The 21,162-nt window shown below is 36.9% G+C and overlaps 1 protein-coding gene across 12 annotated transcripts in view; it reads right to left on the minus strand.

Annotated features, from left to right (window-relative positions):
• Positions 1–19,590, minus strand: part of LOC110836502 (Cyclic nucleotide-gated ion channel-like) — a 232,959-nt gene extending 213,369 nt beyond the window's left edge. For 5 of the 12 annotated variants that reach the window (XR_002545321.2, XR_002545320.2, XM_022077758.2 and 2 more), the window contains exon 1: positions 19,344–19,590. Coding sequence is in view for 3 of the 12 variants with exons in the window: in XM_022077758.2 (XP_021933450.2) it covers positions 19,344–19,351 (8 nt within the window). In the remaining 9 variants the exon portion in view is untranslated. Of the gene's footprint in view, positions 1–13,381; positions 13,709–13,742; positions 13,816–17,160; positions 17,447–17,529 lie in introns of those variants that run through there. The other 7 variants (XM_022077750.2, XM_022077754.2, XM_022077752.2 and 4 more) reach the window with 7 other exon arrangements.
• Between the last annotated feature and the right edge of the window lie 1,572 nt (positions 19,591–21,162).

A 21,162-nucleotide genomic window follows, 5' to 3' on the forward strand; every position in this document is an offset into this window, starting at 1 on the left:
AGAATGAAGGCAAGCCCAGAATACAGACAGCTGAATGTAAGATATTTCTAAGTCCCATGCAAATGACCAGATACACGACTGGTTTAGTCGTGCAGCAATCAACACGCATTCACAGTATCACTGAAACGAATAGAGATTACTGAGCCTTGTAGTCTGGTAGTCTGTTAGAAGTTTACCGACGTTTCAGAGGTATTTTCAGCCTCCATCACGGAGCAACCCGTAACACGTTTTGATACTCGCCACCATGAGAACCGTAACTCTCACACAACAAAAAAAGACACATCCTTCGCAAAGTAGTAATTGTTATGCTTTCTAAGGATTTAAAAAAATATGCAGTTCAAAACAAAGAAAGTATTATCGAAATGACCGCCAAACACGTTCAAAGAAACACAATAATGTGGGTACTAAAATATATTGTTTATTATTTTAAATCCCTGACTGGTTTTATATTGATTTATTGCAGATATAACATTCATTGTAGACAGTGATAATAAACAGTAGACATTACACGACACAGAAATACATTTTTATTACCGACAAGTAGAGCAGATATTATAATTCACAAGATCATAAATTTTTCTTGAGTACATTTTTAAAAATATTTACGTCTACACTAAATATTATAAATAATGTGATAATATTCTATGTCCATTTTAAATAATAAGGTATTTTTAGAAAAAAATATGAAGTTCAATGTGAGTTTCCTAAAAATTAGTCGTTAATAGTGGATGTGCGTGGATCAGTATACAATTTGCTATAACATTGTAGGTGCAGAATACCACGCCGTATTTTATCGAAATCTCGCTGTTACTTTAGATATGAAATACTCATTTTACTGGTATACTGACATGGCATGTAGTTAAGTCCATCTAACAATTTAAAAATGTATTTGCCATCCATTTGTTATTATTATTATCTGCTAAGTGGAATATTGCCAAGGGATTTGCTAACTAAAATTACAGTAACAGCCGAACACAGAAAACAAGGTCAATCAATATGAAGGAATGCCTCTGGGACGAAAATTCTAGCAGCATATGGCACCCAACAAACTGCATGGAATATGTACGTCTGCTACTATAAAACAGTGCTTTCTCCCTAGATAAGAACAACATCTGAGACGACAGAAATGCTATTTCCAGACAGGCACGACATCAAGTTTATGAGCGTACATGTAGGATACTCCAGTGACAAATAAGAAATTATAAGACCTAAAACCACTCGCCGATGGTTAAGGACCAGATCATTTGGTTTTAATAGCCCATAACTATGGCCTAATATTATTTCCCTGGAACACTTAATATTAGACTTGAGTGCCACGTGTGTTGTTCCCGCCACTATGACTCATTTATCTTGGGATTATTTTACGACGCTGTCAGTAGCTCAGACTTTCTTGTGTCGTGTAATAGCAAAATTAATGAATAATAATTTTAAGGGGTAAAGAAAGAAATAATTGTAGCGTAATTTAAGGCACTATCGCGGAATTTGTCTGTAAGAAATTATTAAAACCACTAGAAGCCTCAGACTGAATACAGGATTTACGGGACGAGAATTTAACTCAGGATCTTCAGAATACGAAGGAGTTATAACCACTCTGCCGTTCGGTATTATGGCTTACCCGATTCCCCAGACCCTGGTACCCATCTACGAGTATACACGGATTCAAAATCCAGAAGAACAACACCGCCATGCCCACCGCCGTGAGAACCTCAAACGTCAACGAAGGCTGTACAATTAACTGTTACCGACAGGCAAGACGACTGCCTATAAGGATATCACGAAGTGTATTAACTTAAAAACATGTTGGTTAAAATAACGGTACAGGTTTCATAGTTGAAATTATAAAAAATATTGCTTAAACCTGTCACAAAACATGGCGCGATGGGACATTTATACGCAGGAATAGTGACAAAGGTAGCAAAACAAGCTACAGAAACGAGAATGTCAGACCTCGCAGTTGAACAAAAATAAATTAATACTGAAATAAAAGTTAATAAAAGGCTGATAATGCAATTAAAAAGATTACTGTTTACACGGAAGACAGATGGCCGGAGAAGGCATGAAGTATACAGAAAGTGGCTTACGAAAAAAACCACAGGCGATGGAAAGACGAAATTTTATGCCAGTAGAGGTATTAAGTTGCCTGTTTCACAGAGACAAGAAAATTCTTCTGATTACTATAACCCAGCAAAGCACACAGGGTACAACTACTCGTCCATCACTCTACCAAAAGCGGTTCCTATAGCGCCAGAGACAAAGCAGAAGGGCTGTGAGACTACACTTTATAGTTATTCACATTTGACTTCCGAAATATAAAGGACACGTTTGTGTTGTTCGAAAGCCACCATTCTCTACAGCCACAACATCTCTTCAAGATGGTTGTTCTCTAGGTTGATAAATCGTGTAATCTATTACGATTTACCGACGTTCAAGAGGTATTTGCTGTCTCCGTCTTCGTCCTGATGATAGGGATGCAAGCACTTCCGGAACGTCAGTAAACTTCTACAACACACAGGGCGCAATAACCCAGAAGATATCCATCTTCATATTCGACGCCATGAGATCCTGAAATTTATTCGACGCTCATCATTTGCACGTTGGTCTCTACGTAGAACGCGTTACGTTAAGTTACGCCAGTATAAAGGAGACATTCTCCCCTTGGTCCGAGTGCCCTGCTCCGGGCAGTTTTCTGACGACTCCGGTTTGTTTCTGACGTCTCTTGTACATGCATTTGTCTCACTTCATACCACTAACTATGCTTGTATGTTGCGGAAGTAACTTTGGCAAAAAAGGAAAATATAATTGTGACAGGGACGCTCTGCAGTGCATGACGACAACTCTTCCATTTTGGTTGGAATGTTTCAAATCAACATGCAGGACTGTATATTTCAGTGTTCCATGTTACATTAATAGAACAAGGCTGTTTCCTCCAATTACAATTTAGAACTACAAATTCTTTGAAATGTGGCGTAGTTCATAATGTGCAAATGACGGTAACAAATCGAATTGCATTCACGAAGAAATTGACAGCAGGCTAAATTCGGGCAATCTCTGTCAAAATCCAGTTCGAAATCTTATGTCTTCTAGTCGGCTATCTAAATATATATATATATATATTTAGCCTTAACAAAGCTAAGCAACAATAGATTTGATAAGCTGGAGGCTTGAATACTTTACTTAACTCATGTCGAGAACTCTAATTAGAAATTTAGACGTTGATCTACAAAGAATCATCTAATTATTTTCTCATGTTTTATTAAAATAAAGCTAATTAGCAAACATTTATGTTGAATATGTTCAAAGCGCATTCATACCGCTCCAACTCTGAGATTATTGTTTTATATTTAACATAAAACTATTGTACCAATTTAGTAACTTAAAAAATGCTCCATTTTCTAAACTGTGCAAGTTCATCAAATATTTGGCTTTCATCTACGTTTGAAATTGCATTATTTCGGGGGGGTTTTCTAAAGTGTGAACACCCTATTTTCAGTTGCAGGCAGCTCATAATAACCGAAATAAAATGTTAAAGAACAATATGTACTTTGTAATAAAACAAAGATACTTTTTCAGTTTTTCACCCAATTTACTTCGTTATTACAAGCGCTGCAGTAAACAATCCACGACTGTAACTGTCTAAATGGGTCTTTATTATACCATCAGATATAATTGGTTTAAATTTCTGTTTACAGTGTTGCTAACGACAAGGAATGTTAATGTTCCACTTGATTACACTCATAATGATTCCATAAATTAATTACAAGTACGCGGGGCTTTAAAATGTTCAACCTGAATGAAGTATTTCGTTTTATACAACATGAAAATCTTCCGAATTATAGTGCAAGCAAGTCAAACTCAAATCCCATTTCGATTTTTGTGGGCTACAGAGTTCTCTGAATTGCGGACCCAAATTTCACAATTTTATTAAGTTTCAAATGCAAGTCGAATACCTATTTATTTGTGTACCACTGATCTGTATTTCAGTTTAATAAAATGGAAAATTGTTTCAGTGAAATGCACAATTGTGTGTGTTTGTGACAAAGTAGAATAATGAGAAATATATCTTACACTTAAGCTTGGAATTATTGAAAGTAGGCAGTTTCTTTTCTCACACTCACAGAACAGTCGCCTCTTTCAAGCGGCTCTGTACCAGACACTTTCGTGAGTATTAAAATCTTAATGAAGTGGAACAGGCCTGTACGACAGTTAAAAGTAAACTTTACAGTACCCCTTCTCGGCCATAATTTTTCTAGATAAATTACGCCGAAATAATTAAACTTCTACATTCAATTATAAAATCCCACAAATCCATCTACATATCCATATTAATGTTATCTTTCCATAGCCTTATCCTTTGTTTTTCAAGAGGTCCTCCTTCCATTTTCACAGCCTATTTTCCTACGATAAGAACAAATTTTCGTAAATTATCTAGCTTTATAGGTTCATTTTGTGCACTGAGTTCAACGAACGAACTAAAAAAAGTAATCGAAGCATGATAGTAGAAATACTGGACAGACAGACAGACAGACAGACAGACATGCTGGACCACTGACCACTCACTGCATCCGTTGACCTCAACAATAGTGGTTGAAGCCACTCCATAGCTCGCCACTCGACGAGGCGAACGGGAAAAGTAATCAAAAGAGAAAATGAAAACCCGTACAACACATTTATCGCCTAACGAACTTGATTTGAACAGCATATTAATTGGAACGTTATGCATTATAATGGTAGACATTTGTTTGTGTTCGTAAAGACCGAGGCGCCTGGTTATCACATAAGAGAACAACATACAACAATCTCTTTTGATATAATTAAAACACTATAGCACCCGAATCAATGATCCACTAACTGCATGGAAAAGAGTCTTTCTTGAAGAACTAATAGCCGCTCACCTAGTCGATAAATTCCCCAGCAACTGAACCTTATACTGAGACAATTTTAGTTCATACCCTATTACTCAAATACATTTTTATAATATCTCCCAAGCGGTCTCTTCCCTTCAGGTTTTTCGATTGTAGTTTTCTATGAATTTCTCATCTATTCAGTGGGTGTCATATTTCCTCCCCATTATCATCCTCCTTGATTTGAATACTCTAATAATGGTATATTTGTCAAGTAGTAGACCTGCCAATAACAATGTTCCCCATTATGATATTTCCCAGAACGATCTCTGATCACAGAGAGAGGAAGCATCTCTGAAACGTCGGTAAACTTCTACCGGACTGCGTGGCGCTACATCCTAGAAGGCAGCTCACACACAGTTTCAGACACACGAGAATCTTCTGAACGCCGCAAGTCACTCGCCATCAGTTACGTACAAAAGCATATCTCGTTATTCGGGCACTGTTGCGAACTCGCTGACCCGAGTACGTTGATATGATTCGATTAAATACGGCGCTTTCAGGCGAGAGGTGCAAACAATGAAAGAATGATGGAATGAACCACAGTCTGACCAGTGAGTATGCAATACGGATAGGCTATGGGGGGGAGGAGGTTCAAAGTCTTCATTACCAAGTAGATTCCGTTCGGACAATTTCAGTATTTACAGGTGTTTAATCTCGATTATCATGAAGTAATGGGAATTACAATGTCAAGAGAAAACTCCGTTACATACGAGAATATAGTGTAATGGTGTAGGATATAAATATTCTAACATTCCTATCTTACAGCTGAGTCTTGAGGTTCTCGCGTTAGTAGAAATGTCGACTGTGGTCTTCTGAGCTGACTCCGTCTAGTCTTGTAGGATTTACCAACAAATACGATCATAAACAAGTTTCACGTAAGTGAGATTTAGGTTCCTCAAGGCGGCGAGTACGTAGATGGCTGGTCTACTTTTTAATTTAGTTTTAAGCTCTCCACCAAACATTAATCTTTCTTTGTAATAAAATTTCCTTTTCAATGTAATGTGTAGAATGAAATGCAAACAAGCTCTCTAGGTAGGACTTGACATTGCTGTATATATTTTTTAATTGGTGAGACAGTTCTCCTGAGTTGTACTGAAATTGAAATGTTGCGGCCTGACATTCGTGAGGTAACTGTTCTCGGTGTTGGCGTCGTGTAGACTCGCCCGTATGTCCTACTTTCCTTAATTTTCTTACAATGTTATTCACATTAATGAACTCGATGAGTCAGATAATACATATAAAGTTCCTCACCATTACGCATCAAAATGCTAATGAAAAGACGTACTAATAGCAATTAGTATGAATTGCATATTCCCTGGCAATTATCAGGGCAAAATAGCACAGAGCCCATAACAATGCAGCCTAGTAATCCAGACAACAACGACGTGCTGTGCAGGAAGCAGAGATTATCCGTTTGAGGCAGAAGCTTGTTAGCTACACCGACGACTCTTCAAAGTTATTAATAAAACAAATGCAATCTGATTACTCTGCTATTTATATAACAAACTGTAATCTTTTTAACGAAGCCTAGACAGACAGTTCTATACTAAACAGCACCAAGGACTAAAAAATAATAAGTGATGAGAGTCAAACAAATTATCGTTACACAAACCAGCTGTTATTTTGTGAGATAATCCATTATAAATATTAAATAATGCATTTCCGGGTTAACATTGTATTGTTTTAAAAATGAAATCATTTTACCATCAAACTGCGCGTGTTCATGGAACGCCGAATTGACAGTTAAAAGCAATTCATGCGAGGCAATGACTCCCAGTAAAATTTCTCGTGACGTAGTCTAAAATTAAAGCAAGAAATATTAGAACACAAATGGATCCGAAAAGGAGAGAAGACGGCAGAAACCTGATCAGTTGTCTGTAATTAAATCCTTGCACATAACGTTACCACCAGCCTATCTACACACTTAAGTAACACAAGTAAACTTGAGAACAGATTAGAAGCTTTCGCTAACTTCAACGAACAACACTCGACGTTGTAGAATTTCGTAATAAGTACAGTCGACTTCAACTCATCCTTGCTTTCAAAACACGCATGAGCTCGGCGTAAACTGTGTTACAGAGCTGCAATTTCAAAACAAGGGAAACTGTCTGTGAAAAGATTATTAAATTTAAAATGAAATGTCAGGCAATAAACAGTTTAACGCACAGCTTCGACTTTCAGGGACAAGGCACGTCGAATGTTTAAGGTTTTCTAACGTTTCGGCAAAAATAGCAGTTTCCATCTTCACGGTTGAACATTCATTCTACAGAAGACTGAAACGTCGGATAACATTCAATATAACAATCTCTTTTATGAGCTACATCCTGTTGTGTGTTGATCGTTAGGTATCAGTCCGTCTACAAAACAATTTTTGTTACACGTTCAATATTTATTAAGAATCCGCTAAATGTCCAACCTTAATTGGTCATCTTCGGGTGGTTCTATTTAAGTATCCGAAACTAATGGATATGACTGCTAAATTGTATACATATTTTCTGTTCCGGACTATTGTTTCTTAAGCATCTTACCCATTTAAGTACAGTCGACTATGTGTATGTTGTTATCGGTTAAAATTTCAACTAGAGCTTTCCACCTTTAACCACATCCAGAAGAAAATATGTATACAAAACTCATAAACACAATCTGTAATCAAAATGAAGAGCTAGTGATTTTTAAAACACGTGACACACATCTGTATCGCTGAGCTTTAAAGAGTTGATGCTGTATCTCCTCTTTCTGACGATGCTGTAGATAATCACGAAGAAAATTCTAGAGGAAATTTCCTCTGGAAGTAAATCCAGAGATGTTTCAAATTAAAGTCTGTCAGGATATACGCTGTGCTACCTTCCCATGCGATTATCAACCCTGATTCAATAACATGAGGTGCATTGAAGATCCCGGCTTCAATACGCTGTGTCAGATGTGTAAGAGGATTAGAAGACAATGAGAAGGAACAATTATTGTGGTTGAAATGAAATTACATGGTAGTTGTTACATTATCGTAAAAAGTGGAATTCTCACTGTTAAACAGAACATACATAAGATATGAAACATTTAACTAATATAAACAAAACCAAAATGATCCAATATTTACCACGAACAGTTGCTGGAAACTTATTTGGCATCACGTTATAATTTATTTAGTTATTACAAACCGTGTGTTTGGAGAAATTTGTGCTCTATTTTAAGTTGCCTGAGGAGATGAATAGAAAATTCGCTATTTTAAGTCCATGTTTGAAAACATGACATCAACGGGAAATTGCTTTGTTCGATTTGATAACAGATCAACTAGTTGACTGATGTGATGTGATATTAAAAGCAAGTCAATATTTGTTTTGTAAAAATTATCTCATTTTTACTGTTGGAAAGTATTAGCATGGCTAAATAGCGAACCTTCAACGTTAAATTTGAGAATTTTCAGTTATTGTAATTCTATAAAAAAAGAACGTATACCCTTATTACACAGGCGTACATTTGCTTGCTTCCCTCTTCAGAACGAAAAATTTAATAAAAAGGAGTCATCCAACTTTAATAAGTTTAACGAACGATGTTTTATCATCCTCAAATGTTACAAAAACTTATACCACGTCAAATAACAAAATTATGTTGATAACTTAATGGAAAGCACATGGAATTGGCCATGGAAGATTTTACTTTGGGAATAATATTTGCCTCTGGAAAAATACTAATATCCTCAGGCACGACGGTAGCTTTGGGATCCCCCGAATACGATGTGGGGGCAACCACTAAACGAAATTTTGTTAGAACTGGGGAAGAACAGAAATCAGTCACACGTTACTAAATCACCCGTCAGGGAATCTTCAACTGGTACAGGGAGAAATTTCTCCTCTGTAGAATTCAATAAAGCTTTGTAATTACGATACTTCCACAGAACGGGGCTCAACAGACAAGAGCACTCAGGAGTGAAGGTTGCTTCTGACGAGGCAGATGTCTTGGTTCTCGCAAATCTGCGCATGAGCAAGTTACAGAAACACTATGCTCTTTTTCTGAGTCGGATCCAATATTTACACTATTTATTTAATATTTTAGATACTTTATAATATTCGAAATGCAGAGTTTTTTTCGTAGGTCATTAATAACACTGTATAAACTGTCAGCTGTAAACAATTCCTATGATTTCAAAGCCAGCAAGAACAAATCGTTTCAGATTCTGAAACTTTAAGGTTAGGAAAATACACGATCCGTTCCTTCGGCAAGAAAAATCAACGAAAACCACTTCAAAGCGTGGCAGATACAGAAGTTCTTAAACCACTTTACAGAATTCTCCGTATGAGTTAATGTTTCTGTCAAATTTCAACCACCTGGCTAGTTGAGATACTCGTAGTGAGTGACCTGGCTGGAGCTGGCTAAACATGCATTTCGGTGTACGGAGAACCACGAAAGTAAGAATTCTTATTTTTCGTTTCGTTTTTCAAGGCGTTAGCCCGGCTAACACGGTTAACATAAACGCTCTGCCCCTACTTTCATAAAACAGTAATAAATGTTTCTTTATTATACAGTATTAAATCTGCACTGTGTATTTACCGGGATTGAGGAAATGCATCAAGAATAGGTAATAAAAGATTTTATTTCTCATCATAAAACTCCGCTTTTAACTCAAATTAAATTGAAAAATATAAGATTGGCATACAATTTCGTCAAAATATCCCTTCCTGCCGTCCTGTGATGGCCGAAATTTTGTCATTACGTGACCATTCAGCCAATGGAGTCTTCACGCTTGTGTATGCGAAAATTTACTTAACCTTACCAACAACAGAGGCCTAGCCTCGAGTCTTACAGCGGCTACAAGAAAAACAAGAACTACAGATACCAAAATTATGTTATAAATTGGTATTAATCGAATAAGCAAATTGTATTCTGAAAAAGAAAGCAAAATTCCACATAAGTTTACATTAATCACATTACATTCGTTATGGAGAGTGAAGAAATTGATTCTATTTTAATTCAGTTTATATCAGTGTCGATGGGGAGGGGTTTAGTTCTACTTCACATCTCGAAACTACGCATGAAACAAGGCACCGAACAAGCGCCGCCAATTCAAGGAAAGTGCTCCATTTAACTGACATGCCCGTGTTTTCTTTCCTTCTACATTAGCGTTGTCATTCACCTCACCAAATTAAAAGCGACGTTGCAGGAAGAACAGCTTTATGCTTCACCCTCGAACAACTTGTTATTCCACGGTCAAAGATGCATATATTGCAGCCAGAACCTGATCTTATCCTTGTGTTATGGCTAACGAGTCGAAATTTGTACTCCACTTCGTTTTCTTAGTTTATTAAACGACGCTGTCAACTTCATAAGCAAAAGCTTCAATTCTTAGACAACTACGAATAATGAATTGGAAAGAAGCGGAGGTGGCCTATGTTATGGTACTATACCAGCATTTGCCTGGAGGGACCGAGTAAAACCACGATACACTTCAATGTGGCTGCCTTTCTCCGGCATGGAGAAATTTTCAAAACGATCAGCTTTTCGTAAAATCGACTCGTACCGCAAAGAAAACAACAAACCATTACAAATTTTAATTAATCAATGTTATTTTTGTATTCGCGTTGTTTTTACAAGTGACCACGTAATATTGAAGAAACATCGCATGACTCACGTGGTTATGTGTTTTTTATCACTGCCGGGTTTACTAATGGAAATCGGTGTGGATTTCAGTGGTTTCTGTGTGGTAAGCCAGCCGAGTTCGTTCAGTAGAGAAATAACACGAGTCCAAGACTCATGCCGTTCGGAAAGAAAAAACACGCCCATGCAGTAAAGTCTTGGACTGATACATTTGCCCATTTTGGTCGTCATAGTAGCAATAACAAACTTCTCTCAAAAATTGGACTGAGGTGGCTCTGCAAATGACCAATTCAATTAATATTACTAAGTTTCTGGACTTCATTCTTTGTCTAGTATTCCGAAAATAACTAACGTTTCGCAATAATTGACGATGAACAAAGTCAAAAGTCCATAAACCCAGCACGCATAATATGTGTACTGAACCCAATATATTATACTGTTATTCACAAATCGATATAAAACTGTTCGACGTCTATAATGAGATGGATATACACAGAATTATAAAATATATCAACAGTAATAGTCTAAGTTAACAGCAATAAAGGCAGACGTCGAGTCTGTATAACATAAGTAAATTTAGATTTTACTGCTTCGATAAAACAGACGGTAACAAATAAATAGTGTCATAGCATGCCCCTATTAAATTGGGATTACAGGTAAGATTTGCTACGTTATTTCCTGTTGACAGCTACAAAAATAAATGTAAAAAAAGTATTTGCCAAAATATCCGTCTAAACTTTCAAGAACAGCTTCATCAACTCTGTCGTTAACTAGGTACATCTTAAAAGTTCGAGACTCCATCCATTAAGACTAATGGATAAAATGACAAAAAACTTAATTTCCTCCAACAGTTATGTGAGTAGACCAAATTACGTGCACAGTAATTCTGAAACAAATGTAATTGCACAGGAGTGACGTATTAATGTTACTGGTGTACATTCAGGTACTTTGCACTGTGGTTCAAGTGGCAGCCTTCTTTTTCAGTTGTTTTAATTGCTTTTAACTAATTCTAACAGTTGCTCAGTTTGTCATTATCTCATGCCTTTTATTAAACGCGAAGGTACATTACTATGTTCTTATGATGGATATTTTGACCCAGATTAATCCAGTTCACAGTTTCACAACCGATTTAGGCAGGATTTGAGGTTCTCATGATGGTAATTACGACGATGGCTGTCTCCGTCATGAGAACGCTCTAATGATGGAGGCAGCAAGGACCTCTGAAACGTCCATAAATTCCTGTCAGACTACACAGCGCTACAAGCCGAAAGAGTATATCTTATATTATACTCCAGTCTAAGCCTGTGTCTCCGAAGTATTCCGACTAAAACTTTTTAATTAGGCAAAGACTATTTCCCACAGTTCCCATGCGTTCTATATGACTCGCTCATCCTCCTTTCAGTGGAAATATTTTCCAACATCAATAATAACATAATTCGTACTTCGAGCAATGCAATAAGTCATTAATATCGAACGGTTATATTGATCACCGGCCTTCCTTTTTTACAAATTTCTTGAGACCAGTGACCGCCAATCTTTTCTTGGGAAACGGAAACTGCGAAGATCTCACGATTTACAACGAATTTCGTATGAAACTATTAAAACTAAATATGCGAATTTAAATAAACAGATTACGACTGTCTTTTCGCATTTCTTGCACCAAGTGGATCAAGAGGGAAAACCGCAATAGTGCGACAAATAACCGGGAAATTAAAAAATTTAAAACTCATTATATAGTATACTGTTAAATTATCGCGGGTAACCCGAAAACAAGGTGCTCGCGGACACGTGGTTGGCGATCCCTGATACAGACGTAATAACCCAGTGAAGCGAACCACGGTGTAAGACGGACACACAAAATGGTTGCGCCGCCGTGTCCAGGTGATTTCGCGTCGAATTTCTGGTGCTCGAAGTAACATCCTTCGGTATTCCTCCGTCGGCGTCATCAACCGCTGCTCCACATCCACTTGTAGCAAAAGAAATCCCGTATGTAGTTCTCCATCGACAGGTTTATTCCATGATTTTTGTGATAAACTGTTATGCATTTGTCCTAGTTAAACATAACGGGGAAAAATATGTTATAATTTGCTGTCGGTCGTTACTAAAGTGTGTTATAACATCAGTTTACCCGACACCTCGGAGCTCAAGAGATTTCGGAGTTTGGCTGACGTTTGGAACGGATGGTGTGAATTGGCCATCAATCAAGTATACAACAACTTAATCATTTAAAGCGTAGACGAAATTATATATATATCTACATTTTTTAATTGAACGGGTTCCGTATAATTATCTCAAAAAACAACAATTATTATTAACCAGCTGATATTTGTAACGATGACAGGACGATTTCTTTACGGTGCAAACGGATTTCTTAAATATTTCATACGCGAGCTTCGGCCTCAGAGGGTTAAATAGCCGAAAGAAATAGCCAAATATGTTTCACGCTTTTTATATCAACAAAGTTTAAGTCCGAAATCAAATTAGCACGAAATGGTATTAATAGTTGATGAACATATTTTAGTCTACACCGCTACTTCATAATCCTCGTCCCTGAAGAAAGAATTAACAGGTAAAAATTCAAGAACTAAAAATGCATGTACTTGCTTCTCCGAACAATATGAGGTGCCTAATTTTAGTTCGAAAATGTAACATTTTTAATATATGGTTTTCAAGTCTCATCTTTGAAGTATTTCGGCACACAGCAAACACTTTATCCGTACGAAATTCGAAGTCAGAATATAGAAAATACATGGCCATATTTCTATTTTGTGATAGCCAACAGTTTGAAAATTAATAGTTACCTAATTGTATGGTAGAATCTTAACATTCACTTTTGATTTAATAACGAGCTAATTAACTACGCTAATTAAAATGCAATGGTACTTTACCAAACGAATAAACGAAGTTGCTTCAGTTGAAGTTCAAAATTTCCCACATAAAACTTTCAAGTTCGAATACAATTTCATTCTTACCAATACAATACTTACAACACTGCATAACATAAATTAACAACTTCTGGATAAAATTAAAATACACGAATTCTAATAACACAAACATTAAATTATTTACACAATCTACACACGCAAAACGCTTTAAGTTACAATTTTCCATGAAAACCTATTATGTACACGGGAATTAAACACGTACTTATGCATAAAACACGTTAAAAATACAACACAAACACACGAACACACATAAATCTACGCTGAATTCAGTAAACACGGATTTAATACAGTCGAAAGGCCTTACAAGGCGAAGAGGCGATGTCACGACTACCACGTGGAGCAGACAGGATGCCTGTACCCTGCCCGGCAAAGGGAAGGACGTATCAGAGGAAGAGGGACGTAGACACACAGCGCACACACCGGACAGACAGAGGTTCAGTTCTCAGTCACGGTGCGCGCATGATCCACTAACCATGATCTGCCGCCCTATAGTCCCTGAAGCCGAAAAAGAGGCTGCAATGCCAATCGGCAATTCATATTAGTGATCTGCGTGTAACTGTGCATTCGTCCCCTGACAAACCCTTTACAGCCCAATGGTAACTGCTGCCTCAACACCCATTAAGTCTTCGTATTTTATTTATGGGTTTCTTATGATTCTCGCTGCGAACTGGGATTATTTCCTTGAACAGCATCAACAAGTTGATTTTTGATATGGACTTTGTTTGTTTCTTTCCCTTTGCAGTACAAACTGAATTCTAGGCCCGTCACCTAGTTACCAGACACCAGGTCCTATTGGGCCTGCACCGACAAATAATACATTAAACATCCACCTCGTTCTAGCAGACAGACGTAAAACTCTACATCAAATTCATTTTGATTCCTAAAATCACGTACGTACTGTACACATCCAACCCACGCACGAATTCTGGCACACTCCCACTCACGTGTGTCAACGCAGATTGACCAGGGTTGTCCACATTTACTATGCTGAAGGTCACATTCGTCCTTTCTTATCGACTCTCAGTCTGCAACGTGTGGACAATTTGCTGAGAATGCTGTTAAATTAGGCTCACATTGCAAACAGTTTCGCGTATTACACTACTCGATGTGTCGACCAGCGACAGAGTTTGGCTTAAGAGGTTACGATTATGGCTGGATCAATAATGCCTCTTGAAACACGTACTTTTAACTTTGGTTCACTCTAGGAGCAAATGCGTTTTATTTCAAGTAAACTGTTTAGAACTTAATTAATTACGTAATTAATTTGCTTTGTTCACATCACATTAATTAATACAAGGTAAAAGAATGAAGCATTTAATCCCTCTGGGAGATAATTACGAATCTCTGGGCAGAACTGTGATATGGTGGATGTACTCGGGTCGTAATTAAAAGCGTAGCTTATAATATAAACATGGGGTAAGAAGAAAGATTAATAACGACGAAGAAAACGTTAACAAGAAAGAAGGAGAAGAAAACGCATAGCTTTCAATCTGCAACACACTTCGAACAAGGAGTCTCAAACATTTAATAAACCAGTTCCCGTATTCCGACAAAAATTTTAAATTTTTATTTGTAAATTTCTTGTGTTCTCCGTGCGAACATTTTCGGTATAATATTTTACTATTCTGATAATACTATGTGGTAAAATAAAAGTATTAGGTCGTACCTGCGTTTAAATAAGCACTACGCCATGAAGACGTATGGGAGAGTGTAGATCCACGTATTTTTCGCTTGTACACGCCAAAGCAATTCCACCCATTTCCTGGCAAAACTCCGAAAGAAAACTTACCACAACTTCCATATTTCCAAGTGACCCCATCATAAACCATTATTGTTATCGGTTGTAATTGCCGGGATTAAAATAACTTTGTCGACGTGTATTTTTACGGGGATGTGCAGACACCAGCAAAGGCTCCTTTCTGATATTTTCATTGCCGGACTTATTGTGCAAAAGATCACACCCAAGTTAAAATCAACGCAACAATATTTTAAAAAGATTATGAGCACTTTATTTATAGAGACAAAATTACATTACATTACTAATTCATTTTGTAAAAATGTGCTAAAAATAAACACACCCTAGCCTAGGTCGTGAATTGCTTTTTTTCGCAATATCAGTATATGTATATAATGTATAGAAAAATACGCAGATAATAGTATATATATATATATATATATATATATATATATATATAAAAAAAAATTCATTCTACGTATAAATTCCACATTTTATGTATTGAACTTCGTTGCCCGCATACAGACCAAATTTTGTCGAAATTGCCCGCACAACAAAAAAATGTTGGGCAGGCCTAGTCAAAATTCTGAATGTTCTAGCATTTCAAGTCAAAGTTGATTAAAACTGTAATACAATTTATTGAAGCATTATCTTTCCAACTCGCATTGCAAGTACAACATTTATAAAATTCCTTTTTAAACTTAATCAGATGTTAAAACATCTTCACGATGGCTGAACCGAACGCCTGACTGCAGACTCCCGCCAGACCCGACCATTGGCGCTACCAGTCAATTTGACTTCAGTAAGATTAGTGGATGAGTCGTATAAATTATGAAGAACCTCTTTATTCAATAAATTAAAATCGTGCTGAAATTAAGTCCCCGCAAGAATAGGCTCGTGAGACTACACGGGCACACGCATCATGATAGCGCCTGCGGATTCTGCAGCAACTCTTACACATCCATTAACGTAATTATATTAAAAGCGAGCAAGATAAAACAAAGAGATCCAGCAGACACGGCATTTCCGACACATCAGCATCTAATTCGGCTTCCCTCAAGGGCACTTCGTATCTGTGAAACCTACGCATTTTCATGTAACATTTATTTAAATTGAAACTTACGTTTCACGTACAGCGGAAGTCACTACTAACGAAATTATAAAGTCCAAAAAAAACTCATATCGAAAGTAACGACGTTAAAACTTCTATTTTTAAGGTAATAAAACACTAAATTCATTACACGCCACAAATATAAACATAGTTTATAAAATTATTTCAGACAGTTTTCACGTCAAAGGCTAAGTTTCAACATAGTTTATAAAATTCAAACAGTTACTTCTAAGAGTTTCAGCAAATAGTTTTCCCTCACAGGTAACAGCACAATCGATAACATTTTTATTCAACACTACAGCAGTAACACGTTTATTTTTATCCGTGAATATGCGTTAAACTTTATTAAACTAATCATCAATAAATAAATCGACAGAGAAAATTTTGTTCCTGTTGTAAACCTGCTTTTGACAGGTAATTACAATAAAAACAAAAAATCCACCATATAAACGGAGCGTAACCTCGAGACACCACATGCAAATGCCTCAGCGATATTCCCTAAATTAAACACGTGAGTACAAAAAGGCCATTTTAGTTGGTATTTTCCCGTGCTAACATATAATTTATAATCTATCACTAAATATCAACGAATTATATTTAATAGCTAACAACAGCTTCCACGTGACGCAAATTGCTTACCCCAAGTGAGGTCAATAAACACATTTTGAAACCATACGCCCACTGCTGCTAACTTTTGCGAGTGAATGTGAAGCAGCAGTGGTATGATACTGACGGGAGAAAGTCGAAGGAGTCTGAGAAAAAACTGTCCCAGTGACACTTGTCCGTCACAAAACCGACACGTACAGGGTCAAAGCGGTAGGAAGCCGACGACTAACTTGAGATAAGGTTACAAATCAGTCCGCTCAGCATACATACCTGCTTCTACCGCCAACAGCTCAGCAGCCACGTCATGAAACGTGAGATAATCCATACTCCAATCCCAAAAACGCCTTCCATGTTCAGTGCTATATTTATAGCCTCTGTCCTTGAACAAACACTAAAACTCTTCTTGACAAATATGACAAGAGTTCCTCCACATTTACTTCACAAACGTTTACAACAGTCACAAACAAAAGTTTTCTTAAAACCCTAGCTTATTCCAGCACTTCATATTCACTGGGTGCACACAAACACACTGCCTGCCTGCTAAAAGAATATGTCACTTTTTTCGGCGGATGAAAGAGATGTGGGGATTTTAAACATTAATGTTATAGCCACATAATTATGAGCTTAATAATTTCTAACCTTCATCAAAATTACTTGGGTGATCAAATGAAGTGGAACGAGGTCGGTGGAACACTACCAAATTGCGGCTGAGATTGGATACCTAAGTGCAGATGGGAGGATAATATTAAAATTTTCTTAAATAAATTTGTTATGAGAATTCGGACTGGATTTATATGACTCATGACCGGAACCAAAGTACAGAAAATTCCGGTAAATTGGCCCATTGATTAATCGGGGCAGTCGTTTATTTGGGACAAAGTGTTCTAGTCCCGATGTGTCCCAACGAACCGGAATATGAAAGTGACTGCTACTATTCGATAAGAAAGACGGTATCTTCTCAAAATTGTTCCAGTGATTTTATTTCGCAGCCGGTTAATAAATTCATACGCACGATCGTATCACATTAAATTTTAACGTCATAATCCAAACTTCCTTTCCTTGGCTCTACTGCCCCATTCGAACCTTGTCTTCTTTCGGTTAATCTAATGATTGGTTCTCGAGTCGTTTTCTTTCCAGCTGCGTAGGTCACGTAGCTGCAAATGACGGTGTGCAAGAACGATAAATTCGACAGTATGTGTAACGAACCCCATATTGGCCTATTTTACGGCATAATCCCAACATTTTGTTCGGAGGACGGAAGAAAATCAAAAAAATCTCACTGAAGACAGCGGATGTACGTATTTTTTGTGTATTATTCTTCACAAAGAATACTAAAAAAAATTTGTGTAATTTATTTCTGCTTATAGAATATAATCTTTAAACAAATATTTTCATTATTTCAGTAAATGATTTATAGACTCGAATTCAGAAAATACATTATTCTACATATTCACGGAAAATAAAAACCTATCTTTTGCTGGAAAATCAAACCGAAATATAGGCAGTAGACAAAGGAAAGTTAGTGTCCATTATCAGAGTGTATGCAGGTGAACCACAATCTCCACGGAAGGCATGAGTGCCCATTTAGACACGGGACTACTACTTAAAATGAACTGTATAGTAAAATTACAGAAATTAATAAAACATGGTGGTAAAATTCGGTAAACGACTAGAAATATCACAAGGAACGATCTGAACTGTTCACTTATAAGCAATCTGTATCTAACAACTCTTCAACAGCAAATCAGTAACCCTACCAACATAACTTTTTCCCAGGCAGATTGTGTTTACTTCACTATTAGCTTAAAATCAGAAATGCTTGTAAATGGCAAATGCAACTGTTTCATTATGAACATGATTATAAAACGCAGGCAGGTAGATAGATATTCTTCACAACTTTAAATAAGTACGGACAAATACTAAACTTTACTACACACGCGAATTCCAAACTACAGCACAGACGCTACTTAACCCGACCAATGGATGTGTCACAGACGTCAAACTTCCTGCTTCAAAAACAAGAGACAGTCGTGGTCAGAACCAGTTGGTTATCTGTGGTCACAACACGTGGAAACGAAACAAAAACAGGCCGAGGGTGCGTTCCAATCACCCGTTTCAATGCGAAACAAGATTGTTGCGCTGTCAATTCCCCCATGACAAAACTCCGCAACATTATGAAGCACCCATTACATACCACAGAAACAAATTATACAGACCTCCTGCTTTATTCTCCCCTGACGTGCCGGACGAATTTATGCCCAAAAACGGATTATCCTGAGGTTTAGGTTTCTCAGGAAAACGGTAGTGCCACAAAAGAAGTCACAACAGCAGCCCTCCACATCAAACTCCACTCACCATTCACAATTAACCTCCAATTTGAAACTGTAGGCCTGTTACCCACACACACTAAAGAAAATGTTAAAGAATATACTCATCTACAAGGAAGTGCTTACCCATCCATGGGAGACAGTTCTTCGTTCAATATCCTCAAATGCGGGCAGCCAAAAACTGGTAACCCTGGCACAAGTCACCAGTGATGCAGCAGCAACTTACTATGTGTGTTACTGTGGTGGTTTCCTTCCAACTCTCTCCCAGTTTTACATGTAATTTTTGTATCTTTCCATGGATAAAGGACTGGCAGAGAGGCCATCATTTTAAGAATGTACTTTGAAGGCATGTAAGCATAAAGTCTTCTCAGTGCTGCCACATTCTGAGATATGATTCCTGTGCTCACTCTTTTTGAAGCTACCCTGTATGGTATTACAATGCACATATATAAATTGTATCCAATTTCACCTATGAGTTGGACTTTCAGTTTACACATACATTTCTGTCACTGAACCAAATATAATATATCATGTATCTCAATATTATACACAGTAATACACACATTTAACAATTTGCATTCAAAGTCATTGTAAATCATACACACAGAGCAATCTATTTTAAAATGTAAAACGTGGCAAGAAAATTATTTTATGGTTACAGTAAAACAAATCAAGTAGTTTAGGACAGCATACTAACCAATCAAACTATGCTAAATTACTACATAAAATGTTCATCAGTGTTCTAATAATGTGCAGCTACAAATTCAAAAGGCACAAAAACTGCTGTGTGTATCTTAACAACTTCCAGTGTTATTCTGTACCTCCAGCATTAAATGAACAGTGCAATTTGTAACTGCAGTGACTAAAATGTTCGTAACTGTTTACAAATAACTACTTGCAGTAATCTAATAAAGATGACTAAATAATACAACCACAGAATTATACTCAAGCTGGAATGGATGACACTAATTTTAAAACTTCAAGGAACTAAATTCATATTGCAGTTTCAGACCTGAACATTTCCAAAATGTATGCTGCTGTCAAAACATATGTTTGTGTTAAATCTTAACGCAGTCCATATTTTCACCAATCTCACACATACTACCAACACAAAACTTCCTTTAAATATTACATACACAATAGTAACACCACCTCCACGACATCTGTATGTGCGATAATACGCAATCACTTATTTTGGTGCAAGCAATGTTAATATTGAATTTGAGACTTTCGCAGTGAGTACAATCAATAAAATCTTCTCGGGCAAACAGCCGCGTCAACAAAACAGGCCCAACTGGTTTTGACCCTCCACTATCCCTTCCTTCTACAGCTATTAATTACCATCAAGTTGTTCAAAATTGTTGGCACAAAAAAGAAAGACATCAAAACAACCGTGCAAGCAACCAAATTCTTGGCAGAGGTGCCAGTCCTTCCAGAGGACCAAATTTAGTGTTACTGTAAAGAGCCTCACTTAACCTAAAAGAGCCACAAATGCAGATAACTTGCTAGATGGTTTGAAAGAAAACAAAGTTGAAAAATGCTGACACTGGTCTTCTGGGCCATAATGGCATGCATACGTATTGGTGTAGATTAGCTTCAGCCCTGGCCATGGAGATAGTATGTTCCTCCAAAACGTTATTTCCTAGAAATCCACATGGCATTACAACCCACAAGACCAAAATCAAACAGACAAGTGCTTCCAGTACACAACACATCAGACCCATGCCATACTGAGATTTCACTGTCATTATGTTTCTAAATGTATAGTAAAACATTACATTTATCATTATTCAGCCTTAAAAATAACATGTTAAAAAATATATAAACTGAAAAGTATAAAACCATTGTGCTGTTAGACAGCATCAGCTGAATAATTACACAGAATTGATCATGTGCTCAAATGTACCATGCAACAATTATAAAGTGATAAAATTTGAATGCATAG

The sequence above is a fragment of the Zootermopsis nevadensis genome, unplaced genomic scaffold (assembly GCF_977971745.1).
Source record: "Zootermopsis nevadensis isolate Lab colony 2312 unplaced genomic scaffold, Znev_1.0 Znev_ptg000027l, whole genome shotgun sequence".
Lineage (NCBI taxonomy): Eukaryota > Metazoa > Arthropoda > Insecta > Blattodea > Termopsidae > Zootermopsis > Zootermopsis nevadensis.